Source organism: Molothrus aeneus, chromosome 7 (assembly GCF_037042795.1).
Source record: "Molothrus aeneus isolate 106 chromosome 7, BPBGC_Maene_1.0, whole genome shotgun sequence".
NCBI classification, from domain to species: Eukaryota; Metazoa; Chordata; class Aves; order Passeriformes; family Icteridae; genus Molothrus; species Molothrus aeneus.
The window spans coordinates 36,638,780-36,654,072 of record NC_089652.1 but is presented as its reverse complement, the minus strand read 5'-3'; the positions used below and the strand labels follow the sequence as shown (position 1 = coordinate 36,654,072).

The 15,293-nt window shown below is 47.4% G+C and overlaps 1 protein-coding gene across 1 annotated transcript; it reads left to right on the top strand.

Annotated features, from left to right (window-relative positions):
• Positions 1 to 453: 453 nt before the first annotated feature.
• ORC4 (origin recognition complex subunit 4) lies at positions 454 to 14,034 on the top strand. Its single transcript, XM_066553961.1, has 14 exons — positions 454 to 658; positions 1,796 to 1,867; positions 2,602 to 2,678; positions 4,112 to 4,202; positions 5,550 to 5,625; positions 5,970 to 6,055; positions 7,288 to 7,336; positions 7,847 to 7,998; positions 9,285 to 9,458; positions 9,831 to 9,917; positions 12,062 to 12,170; positions 12,835 to 12,930; positions 13,011 to 13,078; positions 13,233 to 14,034. The coding sequence occupies exons 1-14, from the start codon at positions 590 to 592 to the stop codon at positions 13,419 to 13,421; spliced, it is 1,395 nt and encodes a 464-aa protein (XP_066410058.1). The 5' UTR covers positions 454 to 589; the 3' UTR covers positions 13,422 to 14,034.
• Positions 14,035 to 15,293: the final 1,259 nt, after the last annotated feature.

Below are 15,293 nucleotides of genomic sequence, written 5' to 3'. Positions count from 1 at the left end.
AACCGGCCGTCCCGCCGCCGCCCCCCCCCGCGCTCCTCCTCATCGCCGCCGCCGCTGTCGGGAAGGAGGAGGAGGAGGAGGAGGAGAAGGAGGAGGAGGAGGAGGAGGAAGAGGAGGGGAGGCAGCAGCGGCGGCCGCCACCGCGCATGCGCCCCGGGGGAGCTCGGGAGGCCGCGGGGAGGAAGGGGGGGGGGGAAACGGGGGGGGGGGGGGGGGGGAGACGACGACTTCCCACAGCGCCGCGCGCGCCGCTCCCGGAAACGGATCCGGGACAGGGAGGAAGGAAGTGGATGAGGGGGAGGAAGAAGGGGGGGAAATGGACGGGGAGGAAGTGACGGGAGAGGAGCAGAGGGGAGGGAAGGGAAGGGAGGGGAGCGGGGAGCGCGCGGTGACGTGAGGGGGCGGCGCGCGCGGGGGCCGGTGGGAGCGGGCGCGCGCGCGGGGCGGGTCCCGCCCTCAGGTGAGGGAGGAGAGGGCGGGAAAGCGCCGTGAGGGCAGCGCGGGCAGGTGAGGGGGGCGGGCAGAAGGAGAGTCTGTGTCCGCCTCCGCCTGCCGCCTCCGCCGGGAGGGACGTGCCGAGCAGCGGAGGATGCGCCCTCCCGCCCGCCCTTCATCTGCTCGGGCTCCAGCGTCTCTGAGGGAGCCGCGGATGCAGCCTGTGAGGAGGGTAACGGGGCAGCGGTTTCTGAGGGGATGAATGGCTGCCGGGGAGGGGTCTCGGGTGCCGTGCGGGGGTGAGGTGAGGGCTGAGGGGAGCGTGCGAGCGGCGGTGGCCGCCCTCAGGTGATGGAGAAGAGGCGGGAAACGTCGTGAGGGGAGGTGGGGGGCCGGACAATAGCCCAGGACCCTCCAAGCCCTGTAGGGCCCCCCCTTCATTTCCTTCTGGAACCTCTCAAGGTCCTCCCCACACCCGCCCTCAGCGTCCCCCCAGCCCCTCATGAACCCTCCCAGGATCTTTGTGGCCGCTCCATTCCCTCTTCGGGGTCGTCACAGACTCTCCCAGCCCCGAAAAATCAACCCCCCACCTTCCCCATTCCCACTGCCCTTCCCCAAATCCCTCCCCAAATGGACACTCTCTCCCCGACCCCCGTTCCTTTTCAGAGCATTCCCAGACCCTTCTAGCCCCTATAAATCCCTCACCCCAAATCCCTCAGGACCACCCCCAAACCCTTCCGAGGACCACTCCTAAGTCCCCCTCAAGACCTGTAATTCCCCCCCCGGATCCCCTCTTAGAGCCTCCCCCAGACCCTCTTGAATCCCCCTCAGAACCCACTCAAACTTCTCAATCATGATCCCCTCCAAGGTCCCCCAATCCCCAAATGTTTCCCCTCAGACCCACTCTGCATCTACCCAAATCTCTTTAGGGACCCCCCAGTCCCCTTAGGATCCCTTCAGAGCCAGCTTGTCCAGAGAGATGCTGTGATTATTGTTATAAACAAGAATGGCCAGTTATTCCTGTAAAAACTGAATTCTTGTGTCTTAATGTGTTCCCATGTGCTTGTAGCTTGTTCCAGCTGCAGAAACATAAGGACATTATTTTAAACTCTCTAAAGCATCCTAAAGCCAGTGCTGTTTAGGAGAAGTGTGTAAACATTACTGTTATCAGGAATAAATTTAAAATTATTTCAACGTTTTGGCTTTTCTTTTTTACTAGGAAGATGGACTGCTGCATCTTTATTAGTTAAGAACAGATGTTCATTTCAGTCCTTAAAAATGACCAACATCTGAGCACAGTTTCTGACTGGGATTGTTTGGAAAGCAATGCTATTTAATAAAATGTTTATTTTCTCCAAAGATGAAACCTTCTGCAATGAGCAAGCGAAAGTTGAAGGAGAGCAGTGCAGAAAGTGCTGAGTGCATTTCCCAGGTCAGTTACAGCTTTATTCATTATTTTCTTTTCAACTTATGGAACTTTTCCACCCTCTTCATTCATGTCATGGTATTTTTTTTTTGTCCCTTGACCAGTTAGAAAAACTTGTACAGATCCTAGATACAATTGTTAGGGCACTAAATGGCTTTTGTATCTGTATTTCTTTCAGCTTCCCACCTGTTGCTTACTTCAGGTGTTACAGTAATAATGTAGTAAAAAACTTAAAGGATAGTCTTGTGCTTTTGCAACTGTTTGTGGCCACAGATTTGCATGAATCTATTTTTATCCATTTAGGTTTTTTTATCTTCTGGTTTGTAGGGTGAATCAGAACCCAGGTGGCATTTTGGCAGCAGGACAGCAGCTGCCAAATCAGCTTGCAGTTTGTTTGTTTTTTTAAGCCTTTATTCTCCTGTTTTCCCAAAGTTGCTGGTTAAAAACTGCAACACGTCTTGTCTTGCAAGGAATTATCCCTGGATCAATGATTTCTTATGTATTTTAATTGCTTTTTCTCCTTTTTATAATATTTATACCATATTCTGCCTCCTGCAACTTTGTTTTTACTTTCAAGACTCTTCTATCTTTGATAACAGTAAAAAATTATGTATTATAGAATATTTGCAACACCACAAGAGTGCCTAATTTACTGTTATTTTATTGCTGCAGTTACATTATTGGTAAATTCTGCTGTTTGCAGCCCCAAACATTTTTCCTGTGCTGTGTTACATCTGCAGGTGCAGAAAATCTTACGAGAAAGATTCTGTCACCACTGTGCTGCTGGAAAACTCTTTGGGATGGAGCAGCAGTACAGGTGAGTGAGCAGCTCCAGGGTTCAGGGATTCCTAATTTAACTGCAGCAGTGAAATAGTCTGCTGAAGTCAGAATTTTCTGCCTCTCTCTTTTACTAAGTGATGCAGGTTTAAATGACTTCTAGCAATTATTTGCCTGAGATTTTGACAGTTTTTATTCAGCTGTTCCCTTCTGGTTTTGTCAGGCTCTGAGTTTTGGATTTCTCGTCCTTGTTTCGCATCTCTCATTCATGAAGCACTTTTCTTTTTGATGCTCTCACTGCGTGTCCTAAGACTTTGTGTAATGGCCTGCAAAAGCAAGAAGTTGAATTCTCTTGCTGTGATACTTCATTTTTACTTCAGATTTTCTCCTGCTTGTTGGTGAACTGTGTTAGAAGTAAATCTTAAAATTTCTGTGCCAACATTGTGTTTGTTGAAGCAGAAAGCCATATTTAAACCTACTTCTGGAGCCATCCAGAGGGGGAATTTAGGGCTGGGAAGAAGAGATTTAGTGGGACAATGGCACTGTCCCAGTACTGATCATTTTACAGATGCAGGTCAAGTTCTGCAGATAACAAACATGTATTTAAAGAACTTGTTTTAAACAATTAATTTTTCTAAGGCTGACTTAAATGAAGTGGAATCACCTGATGTGAGCACAAGTTTTCATTACAAGAGGGACAAAACCATGTATTAAAACAGTGCTGTACCTGCAGAGCTCACACAGGCATTTTATTGCTCTTGGGAGGAAATGTATTTCTGTGATGCCAGTTTTACAAAACAAGCCTCCCCCATTTATACTGGAATTCTGAAAAGCAGTTTCCAGGCTGTGTCCTACTCAGTGTGCCACTGGTAGGGAATTATCCTGCAGGGAAAGCACAATGAGCCCCTCAGCTCTGATTTTCCCTTCCCAGGATGTGCCAGGGCTCCTGGCTGGGGCTGCCTCTCAAACAGGGGCCAAACCCACAGGTGCTGGCTGACTCCCTCAGCCCTGCAGAAGCAGCAGCAGGGTGTCAGTATCCCATTCCAATATTCCACATTATTGCTGGGGAAGATTGCAGGTGTCATTGGCTGCTGTAAGCACTGTAAATGTGGTTTGAGGTGATGAGTCTATCTGCAGGGAATTTACAGCCGGGGAGGAGCAGTGGTAGCACAGAAAGCAATCTGTTTCTGAAAGAAAGAAATAATTCTTGAGGTCTGTCCTCTCACGGCAGAGAACTGCAGAACTTTATGAATTAGTGATACTCTCAACTTCAGCATGTTTTAATATTTTAAAGTATTTTAAGAGCTCTGATCACTCAGCCCTTTGTACTTTATTGTATTCCATTTTGCATGCCCTGAGTGTTGGCTCTCAGAGCGAGCTGAACTGGATGGAGTTTCATCCTTTGGATTTTCCCTGGCTTTGGGGGATGTTGTCAGCTTTGAGGATTTCAGCCCGTTTCTGTTTTCTACCCAGGCACTTGCTGGAGCTGCTGAAAAGAACCACGGTGCACGGGGAGAGCAATTCCGCCCTCGTCATCGGCCCCCGGGGATCCGGGAAAACCGCGGTAGGAGCAGCTCCTGGAGCTCTGTGTGGGTCCAGCACGGCCTCACTGAGCTCCTGGGAGCCTTTGCAGCTCTGCCTGGTTTTACAGAGAGAATTGCTAATGATTTGGATAGAGATGCAAAACGTTCCAGGACTTTCTGTGGAAATTCTGTTCAGCAGCAGAATGAAGAAATCTGCTCCTAACACTTGTCTTTGCAATTAAAGCCATGTTCTGATTACTCTTTAATGAACTTGGTTTTGGGTCCTCCTCATAAAAATGATGAAAAGGCATCCAAAAGCTCTAAAAGGAGTGGTCTGAGGGATGGGTTTTTGTTTCTCCATAGCTGTGTGTATGCAGGGAATGGGCAGGATTATTGCTACCTGTCATAGAGCAGGATATTTTTTGGCTGTTATGGTTTCTAAGTGTAGGTTTTGTATTTTAGGGGAATTCCCCTTAGCTGAGGCACATGAAAGGATGACTTGTAACTCAAGTGCTTAATACTTCAACATTATTCAGACACTCAAGTCTTTAATGTTTACAGTAAATGATGTGATGAAAATTTGTGGTCCTTTCAGACAGAATGTAAGTTAGCAAAATCACCTATGCAGATTGGATTACTTCCTTTTTATATATCAAGTGAAAGATGCTGGAGTAAAGAAAATCATGTCTGTGTATATTTATATATTTATATATATATATTTATACTTGCACAATATATATATTTATACTTATTTATATATATATATAGGTGAGAGCTACAAATCCTCCTCTGAAGAAGCCAAAGCAAATAGTAGCTTTTTAATTTTTAAATTTGACATTTCCACCACTTACAGATATTTTATACAAGTTTTTACTAGTAGTAAGTTCTTGCTGGACAGCAAATTTGGGAGTTTTATAAGCAGCAGTTGTTGTAATCATGTGCAGCTTTAATTTTTGATTCCAGAAGAGAAGAATAAGCAGAGTTTCTTTTAAGATTTAAAGCAGAGAGAGTTTCTTTCTACAGCAGCCAAAGAAGCCATGAAGCTGAATATGGCACCAACTCAAGAGTCAAATTCCCTCACATCTCAAATTCATAAAGCTTTTTGATTAAGGCAAAAGCCCCAGATATTACTCCAAAAAATAAGTGACTGAAATACCAGAGTTATTTTCCTTTCCCTCCCAGTTCAGCAGAATGAGCAAATGTAATGCCACAGTCATGGCTGGTGAATGCAAGGTTGTCATTTAGTGTTTTAGTCTGGAAATTACTCAAACATGTTCCCTAATGAAACCTCACATACTGTTTCCTACCCTATAATATCTGTAATTGCACCTTCCTTGCTGATAAAAAATTCATCTTCTCACAGAAATTCTGTGTTTTTTCTTTCCTAGTTATTAAATCATGTCTTAAAAGACCTCAGGGAAATGGAACAAGTGAGAGAGAACCTCTTGGAAGTCCATCTGAATGGCAAGTAAAACATCATTGATCCAGACTTCTGTTGTGTTCAGTTCTGTGTTTTGTATGTACTGAGTGAAATTCTTGCTTTCAGCAATTTAGTCCAGCCTACATCATGGACATGTTTGTCTGTGAGCTCCAAAGTGCCTCTCTGTGCATTTCTGTATATGGAGGGAACTTCTGTGCTCTTAGTGACAGAATGAATCACTTGTCAGGTACAGCAAACTCCTGTCCAGCCTGATTTTTGAAAAGGCAAAAGCCTCTGTAAGGCTGGCAGGGGAGAGCAGCTGCTGTTAAGTTTCTAGCGGGACTGCAGGACAGCTGCCAGTTCTTGATGAAGAATCCTTTTCTTTCAGGGCTTCTGCAGACAAATGATAAAGTGGCCCTGAAGGAGATCACCAGGCAGCTGCAGCTGGAAAATGTGGTTGGGGACAAAGTTTTTGTGAGTGACTTCACTCAGCCTCCAAAACCCTTTCCTGGGACTCTGGGGCTGTGTGGGATGGAGCTTGCAGCACCTCTTGGGCTGTGACTGGGCTTCCCTTTGCTGATGGAGCACTACTCATGCATCCTTGGTATTTTTTAAAAACACACCAGCTTGTGCCTTACAGGACAGAAAAAGGGAAGTCTGTCTTAACAAGCCCCAGAAAAACAAACTTAAGTATTCCAAAGTTATTCCAAAGTATTACATATTTATAGTATTCCTTAAGTATTAATTATTAATAGTATATCTTAAGTATTCCAAACTTAAGTATTCCAAAATATTAAGTATTTATAGTATTCCTTAAGTATTTATTATTAATTGTATTCCAAAGAAACTTTGTTCAGAGGTATGGGGAATTTGGAAATCTTGTTTTTAACATTTCGAAACAAAGAATTCAACCAAAAAGCAGGGTCTTTAATATATTATCAACCTTTTTTGGTCTAACCAAAAAGGAAGTCTGTCCAGGCTTCCTAGAGCTCTCATTTTCCATGGAATTTCTATTAAAATACTTGCTGCTATTTCCCTTTTCCCACAGGTAAACTGGTTTACATGAGTACTGAGGACAGTCCTAAAGAGAGTGACCAAAGGGTTTGAAAATAAATTTCCCTCATTATCTGTAACTCACATCCAGAGGTTAAATTGGCTTTTCTGCCCCCTTTGATAGGGCTTGTGGTCTTGAGTGCATTATTTCTCATCTCACACCTGGAGGGCTGCAGGGTGGCAGAATTTGTGGAACTGGCCCAGGGTGGGCACAGCCACTCAGTGTTTTTGTCAGAAGTGTTTGGTGCTTCCATCTGTCCCATCAAGTTGCCAGTGAAACCCTGCACCCTGCTCCCTCTCAGTGGAACACGTTAGGTGCCACTTTTTCCATGTGTGTGGCTGGAAAATGAGGATGCAGCAGCTGTTCCAGGAAGGATGGAGCTGCCTGTGAGTTTAGCTGATGGCAGGCATTCTCCTGATTGCTAATTTTGGCCTGTCTGGGGCAGTTTGGGGATTTCAGACTGGGAAAAAGTGGATGAATGTAGAGTTAGCCATCATTGTTCTTGTCCTGGAGTTTGGTTATGCAGCATGAAGTACCACTGGACATTTTTGGAAGGAAGTGGCCTCCATTGCATCTCTGAATTTGCTGTAATTAAACAATTCTGAGAATGACACTGCAAATCTATTCTGAAACGTCTTTATTCTCTGCCCAGGGCAGTTTTGCTGAGAACCTTGCCTTCCTCCTTGAAGCTCTGAGGAAAGGTAAGCACTAAAAACCCCTGTTGTGAAACTCTGGGTCACTTGATTGGAAAGTGAAGTTTTTTCTTCTGCTTTACAGTTAGAATGAAGAAACTTAGCCCAGAAATGTGTGGTGGTTACAAAATAATGTAAAGAATAGTTAATACTGATTACTACCCTGAATATAGTGTGTACACCTGATAATGATATATACACCTGCTGTAAGTTCTAAAGCTTGCATGTGATGTTAGCTGTGAAGGACAGATTCTTTTTATCCAGATTGGTGCTATTAAAAATGTTGTTTTTCAAATAAAATTGGCCAAGTGCAGCCAGAAATGCTGTTTGGCAGAACACTACAAAACCTTCCCAGTTTTTCCATGCATTTTACTTTTTGCTGTTGGAGTTGTAGGAAAGAAGGGCTCAATGAAAAGCTGAAAGGAAATCTGTGCACTTTTAACCCCATTAATAAAGAAAGCTGCAGGAATGGAAGCCTAATGCTGGAGTTGCCCTGCTAACTCTCCACATTTCTCTCAGGAGACCGAAGCAGCAGCTGCCCAATTCTCTTTGTCCTGGATGAGTTTGATCTGTTTGTCCACCACAAGAATCAGACCCTGCTCTACAACCTCTTTGACATCTCCCAGTCTGCACAGACCCCAGTGACAGTTATTGGGCTCACCTGCAGGCAGGTGAGAAATGGCATTTCCTCACTCCAGGCTTTTAGCTGTTTTAAAGGGACTCTTTGCTTTGTTGGAATGACTTCTCCCCCCTGGAACCTTAATTTCCTAAGAGACTTTGCTCAATTATCCATTTTTGTAACTTTTGAATTGGGAAAGGGTCTGTAAAAAAAAAATAAAAAATTGTGCTGAGAGCAAATTGAAGATGCCCAAAGACTTCAGGCTCACTGCTAAAGGAGCAAACCAACATTTCTAAGGACACACATTCAATATTAGACCGTGGTTCACTCTTGGGAGGGGCTCCTGAATTTCTTGGTTGGCAGTTGGCAAGGACAGAATTGTAGTAACTGTGTTTAAACCTCTTTTTTATTTTTTTAAGAAACCACTTCAGTAGGGTGGTTTCTTGAGTTCAGGATTTCTTTTTCTAGCAAAAGTTCACTTTTCAATTTGCTCTGATTTTACAATGCCATTATGTTGATTTGTGGGCAGGTTGTGTGAAATAATTCCTGGGGAACACTATGGGAATTGGATCAAACTGCTCCTGTTTTCACAATGAACTGTTGGTGCTGGAGATGGTTGGGTTGTGACAGGAAGAATAATTAAAATTTCTTATCAAAGCCTGATTCTGGGTTTGCCTGGGATCAGGAGATACCCAGCTGGGCAAATTTCTGGAAGTTAATAGAAAAGTTAATTGTTGATTTCATAAATTACAATCTTTCCTTTTGCATCATCACTGTCCTGAGTCTGGTGTGCTCCTCACCTATTATGTAGAAGCTTTTATCCCCTGTTTGGAGTGTAATTAAGGAGGTGTCTCCAGAGTGACAGCTGCTCTTTCTGAGGGGTTTTTTGTGGCTTTTAAGTGTTTTTTGGGATTTTTAAGCTGCCTTCTCTCAGGCTGACAGAAAGCACGTGGCCTGTCAGCTGCCAGCCCCGGTGTGAGCACACAACTTGTCCAGAGCCCTGATAGGCTGCAAGGTTTGCTTCAGCCTTAAGGAGCTGAAATATTTCCATCATCTGTGCAGACACTTGGCTGGGTTTCCTAGCAACAAACGATCCTGTGTGATGTGCAGCATCACGTGGCCTGGGGGGCTTGGTGCCATTGCAAGGCACATCAGTTAAAATCATCAGCAAAGGCCTCGATAGAACATTGAACTTAGGTTACAACATTTTAAGCCTGAGAATTCAATAGTTCTTTCTTTTTTCAGCTCACTTTACTTCAGTGATTTGTCTGTGCTGTAGCAAAGAAAACACCAAATTTATCTGCTTTTTTAATGACTGGGTTTTTTTTCCCCATCAAGGATATCCTGGAGCTCTTGGAGAAGAGAGTGAAGTCAAGGTTCTCCCACAGACAGATATATTTGATGAATTCCTTTGATTTTAAACAATACATTAAGATATTTAAGAAACAGCTTTCTCTTCCTGCTGAATTTCCCGATGAGTCTTTTGCACAAAAATGGAACAATAATGTTCAGGTACTTAAAGCATTTTATACTTGATTTTAGGGAAAATTCTAAAGTGAGAGCAGTGTGAAGCTGGTTTACTTTATACATATATCCTTTACCAGCAGAAGTGTAAAGCTTTTACCTAAGAATGGCATTTCCTTTCACTGGCTGAGTGTGATATGGAGTAAATTAAGTTATTATTGAGAATCTTTGCTTATTGAAGTCTGGAGGTAAAATTGTCACAGGAAAGACCAGAAAGTTGAGGTTGGACATGAAAATTGTATTGTCAGGTGTAAGCTGAGCTCTTTAAAAAATATATTTACCTGTTATTTTTCCAGTGAGTATGAAATGACTAGAAGTGAGTATGAGATGGTTAAAACATCCCTGTGTTGTTTCTTGCAGCATCTCTCAGAGGATAAAACTGTGCAGGACGTGCTGCAGAACCTCTTCCACCACACCAAGGACCTGCGCTCGCTGCACTTGCTGCTGGTGTGTGTTTGGGTGTTTGGGAAACACCTCCCTGCACGAATTCATGAGCAGCTCTCGTGGTTTTCAGGCCATTTAGCTGAGCTGTGCCTGAAACAGCATTTTACTGAACTTGAGCCAGGGCTGGCTCCTGGCAGGCTCTGTCAGCCTGTGCTGGGTCAGTGAGTGGTACCTCCAGTTCTGTAGCAGTTACTCTGTGAGGATGGACTCTCCCATTCAGATGGGGCTGAGCTTTTGCTATTTCACTTTCTCCAAGCCTTTCCATTTATAAAACAAAAGGTGAAACCCTTTGAAACCTTTTATTTTACTTTGAGATTGGTTTTGGTTCCTGCTGAATCCTGACATCTGCTCATGTTGAAACTTGTTTTTTCTACTTGAACTTCCATCACCACAGAGGAGCTGCAGCTCTCTTGGAGGGTCTTTTTTAAATTTAAGCTGCCTCCCTAATTCTGCTTTGGAATTCAGCTCATAGAAGTGCACTGACACTTTTGCAGAGGATACATAACACTAATTTCAATAACACTAATTGAACCATCCTAAACTATCCCTGTGCTTGTGTCAGTGTGAAAAGCCCCCTGACTGCTGTGCCAGCCCAGATGTGTGACCTCCTGCTCTGGGCTGGCCTGGGCAGGCTCCAGTGCTCCCAGCTCCTCCTGCAGGGCTCAGAGCCACCCTGAGAACCACAGCAGAGCCCTCTGGTGCTGCTCTGGGCACTGCAGTTGGTCACAGGATTGCAGATTGTTCCTAGTGCAGGGCACCCAGATCTGTCCCTGTGGCTGCGCTGGAGGCCAGCAAAGGAGCTGATGGCAGCCAAGGAGTTCCAGGACAAACTGTGGAGGAGAGAAGGGTCTGGGGAGACCTTGGAGCCCTTCCAGGGCCTGAAGGGGCTCCAGGAGGGCTGGAGAGGGACTGGGGACAAGGGATGGAGGGACAGGAGCCAGGGAATGGCTCCCAGTGCCAGAGGGCAGGGATGGGTGGGACATTGGGAATTGGGAATTCCTGGCTGGGCTGGGATTCCCAGAGCAGCTGGGGCTGCCCCTGCATCCCTGGCAGTGCCCAAGGCCAGGCTGGACGGGGTTGGAGCAGCCTGGGACAGTGGGAGGTGTCCCTGGGACAGTGGGAGGTGTCCCTGGGTACAAAAGCAGGTGCAGGACAGCTGTAGGTCATTCCTGCAGCAGCCTCTGAGGTGCTGATCCATTGACATGGATATAAACAGGTTCAGGAGGGGGCTTTAAGGCTTTATGTCTGGAAAACCTTCCTGGCAAGATGACATTGAAGTGCCAGCTATTTGCAGGGTTTTCAGTGTGAAGCTGTGTGTGTGGGGTTTATCCTGATGCAGGTCATTCCAGGGGGCTGTGTCCATTCCCAGCAGCAATGCAGTGAGCTCTGTGTGTGTGTGTGGGGTTTATCCTGATGCAGGTTGCTCCAGGGGGCTGTGTCCATTCCCAGCAGCAATGCAGTGAGCTCTGTGTGTGTGTGTGTGGGGTTTATCCTGATGCAGGTCACTCCAGGGGGCTGTGTCCATTCCCAGCAGCAATGCAGTGAGCTCTGTGTGTGTGTGTGGGGTTTATCCTGATGCAGGTTGCTCCAGGGGGCTGTGTCCATTCCCAGCAGCAATGCAGTGAGCTCTGTGTGTGTGTGTGGGGTTTATCCTGATGCAGGTTGCTCCAGGGGGCTGTGTCCATTCCCAGCAGCAATGCAGTGAGCTCTGTGTGTGTGTGTGTGGGGTTTATCCTGTTGCAGGTCGCTCCAGGGGGCTGTGTCCATTCCCAGCAGCAATGCAGTGAGCTCTGTGTGTGTGTGTGGGGTTTATCCTGTTGCAGGTCGCTCCAGGGGGCTGTGTCCATTCCCAGCAGCAATGCAGTGAGCTCTGTGTGTGTGTGTGTGGGGTTTATCCTGTTGCAGGTCACTCCAGGGGGCTGTGTCCATTCCCAGCAGCAATGCAGTGAGCTCTGTGTGTGTGTGTGTGTGTGTGTGTGTGTGTGTGGGGTTTATCCTGATGCAGGTTGCTCCAGGGGGCTGTGTCCATTCCCAGCAGCAATGCAGTGAGCTCTGTGTGTGTGTGTGGGGTTTATCCTGATGCAGGTTGCTCCAGGGGGCTGTGTCCATTCCCAGCAGCAATGCAGTGAGCTCTGTGTGTGTTGCAGATGCTGGCCAGCAGCGCAGTGACCGTGCACCACCCTCTGCTGACGGCTGCAGACCTGCAGGAGGCCAGCAGGCAGCACAGCACTGACTCCAAGGCCAACATTGTCCATGGTAAAGCCCAGCTGCTCCCCAGAGCTGCTCTGGAAGCAGGGCAGGTGTCGAGTCCCTCCCTGGGATTCTCCTGGTGGAGGAGATGCAGTGCAGGGAGTGTTCCCTGTGGCTGTGAGCTGCACAGGCATTGCCCAGGGAGCCTGCTCTGAGTTACACCTGCCCGTGGGTCCAGCAATGCCAACTTGGGCATTTCCAGTTCTTCCTTTTTGGTGGGAACAGCCCAATCCTGAACATTTCTGCTTCAAACACACAGTAAACAAATGTTCTCTTATCAATCCTCTCCAGCGTCAAGCTGTGCCAAGGGAAGTATAGGTTGGATTTTAGGAAAAAGTTTTTCACAGAAAGGGTGATAAAGTTCTGGGGAGGTGGTGGAGTCCCCATCCCTGGGTGTGTTTAACACAGCCTGGATGTGGCACTGGGTGCCAGGGTTTGGCTGAGGGGCTGGGGCTGGGTTGGACTCCATGATCTGGAAGGTCTCTTCCCGCCTGCTCATTCTGTGAATTCTCTAAGACTTTGAATTCTGGGATTTCTTTACATAATAAAGATACAGAAGAGCAATGGGCGAGGCCCAGAGCATGTAAAAATAGAGGAATAAACAGAGTGGATGAACTGCCTGTGTTTGTGATGTGCTCAAGGGAAATGGGATTCCTGTCTTTCCCTGCAGGCCTGTCTGTGCTGGAAATCTGCCTCATCATAGCCATGAAACACCTGAATGAGGTCTATGATGGAGAACCCTTCAACTTCCAGATGGTTTACAATGGTGAGAGCAGTGCCTGAGCTTCACAAACCCTACCCCACTCACTTCCTTCTGACTGCCCCTTTTCTCTCCTGCTGCTGCAGAATTCCAGAAGTTCATCCAGAGGAAGGCACATTCTATGTACAACTTTGAGAAGCCAGTTGTCATGAAGGTGAGCCTGAAACACATTTGTTTTTTCGAGTTGTGAAATACTTTGGTTTTAGCTCCCGAGCACAGACTGGGGTGGTCAGACCCAGCCCTAGAAGGGAGCGGGGTGTTTGGGGCAGGAATGCTGTTCCCTTCCAGTGCCCCTTTTCCTCCCCAAGGCCTTTGAGCACCTGCTGCAGCTGGAGCTGGTGCAGCCGCTGGAGCGGCCGTCGGCGCGGGCGCAGCGCGAGTTCCTGCTGATGAAGCTGCTGCTGGACAGCAGCCAGATCATGGACGCGCTGCAGGTGTACCCCAACTGCCCCACCGACGTCAAGCAGTGGGCAGCCTCCTCCCTCAGCTGGCTCTGAGCCCCACCAGCCCTGCTGGGCTGCTGGGGGCTCCAGCACAGGCAATGGTGACCCACAGGAAGGTGCTCAGATCAATGAGGTTTTGGATCAGGATTCTTTGCTGATCCCATTTGGGATTTTCTAGGGAGAACGGTGCTGGTGCTGCTGTTCCCTCCCAGCAGCCAGAGCTGTGCCTCACTCACTCCCAGGTGCTTTAGCTCAGCTCGGTGCCAACTCCTGCTCTCACACTCAGTTCCCACTTGGAGAAATCCAAGCTCTGGAGTTTCTCCCTGTGCCTGAGGGCTCTGGATCCTGGCTCAGGCCATGCTGCCCTCCTGGCTCCCTTCTACAGCCCCATCAGGTCACACCTCACACTGCACTTTTCCAGCTCAAATCTGACTTGACATGGAAAATTTATCCATTTAAATCTTAAATCACAACTGAATTTACTTCATTAAAGGTTTAATCCAACAGGCTTCAGCCGTGAGGGCTGTTTTGTGCCAAGTACAAGGTAACATCTTTCCATACCCAAACCCATTTCCATGTTTTGGAGCAAAACCCGAGAGTTTGGCTCAAGAGCTGCTCTGGGACCAGCCCCATGTGTTTATTTTAAAATAAAGTTTTTGAAGAAACATTTGCAAGTCAGAGTAGTCACATTTTTTATTTTCCTGCTGGGGAAGAGGGCAGAGTATACATTTGTATTTGTACAATATTTAACAATCACTTTATTGAGGGCGAGGGGGGGTTGGTTGGTTTTTGGCACTCGCAGAAAAGCAGCAAGTGCCTTTTAACAGTAGTACAACAACCTGTGCCCAAAACACTGACAAATACAAAGAGGAAAGTTAAAGTAATCGCTCACCAAACTTGAGAGGTAACGAAGAGGAGATGGACTGAAAAAAACAAACTGGAGGGAGAAAGCAAAGCAGTCCTGCTGGTTGAGTATCTGAGGTAACAGATGTTCCATCAAGGATGCTACTGGAGTCCTTTTGCCCAGGGATGTGTATTGCAGCTTCCTGTGTTTTGTACCAAGTGTTCCTGATCAACAGAAATGTCTTTACAAGGGTTAAAAAAGCTGGAAAAGAGGAGAGGGGGTGATGACTGATTGTGGATGCTGATGGAAGCAGGACAAGTCTCAGCACTAGGTACAGGTGAGGTTTGAGAACTGCACTGCTGCAGTTCCTGGGTCGTTCCACGCTCAGGGGAGTTTGGGAATACCCCAGGAAGGGCAGTGCTGGTTCAGCCCCCTCCAGCAGCTCTGGGACATGGGACAGGAACTTGTCACCCTCAGCAGTCGCAGCTGGTGAGGCCAGGCAGGAAGGGACCCAGGGCACTGCCCAAACAACGCCAGAATCCTCCCAGGCACCCCTGGCTCCTGCCCTTGCTGCTCCCAGCTCACTCACTGAATGCTCTGAAGCGAAGCAGGAATTCATTCCCGAGCCCTGGAGCACAGCAGCTCGGGGAGGTCACTCGGAGCCCCTGAAAGCTGTGGGGAGGAGCAGCCTTTGCTCAGGGACGCTACATGATGCTGGGAATCCCAGGGAGCTGGGAGTGGAACACAGCAGGGATCTCCCAAAGGGAGGAGCCAGCCCCGAGCCCGCAGCAGCTCCTTGGGAAGGCTCACACACAAGGAGGGACTTGGATACAGCTTCGGTTTTTGCACGGGATTTCCAAGAGCACAAATGAAAGCAGGCCGTGGCTCTGGCTCTGCCAGGGAAGGGCCAAAAGCCCCGAGGAGTCCGTGGTTGGGATTTGTTCAGAACTCCAGTCCTGCCCTGCTCTGTGTGAAGTTTAACTACAAGTGGAGCACGAATGGAAGCCAAAGGGAAGTGTCCAGCCAGGAGGACCCCACAAACTGGATTTCCTTCCCTTTTCCAAGGGCCCCTTGGAGCAGGA

What these genes read in the sequence shown, in the direction of transcription:
- ORC4 (XM_066553961.1), top strand. Translation starts at nt 590, where the DNA reads ATGCGCCCTCCCGCCCGCCCTTCATCTGCTCGGGCTCCAGCGTCTCTG. An exon ending in GTGCTGAGTGCATTTCCCAG is followed by an intron (nt 1,868 to 2,601) that starts GTCAGTTACAGC and finishes TTACATCTGCAG; the next exon opens with GTGCAGAAAATCTTACGAGA. An exon ending in CTTGGAAGTCCATCTGAATG is followed by an intron (nt 5,626 to 5,969) that starts GCAAGTAAAACA and finishes CTTTTCTTTCAG; the next exon opens with GGCTTCTGCAGACAAATGAT.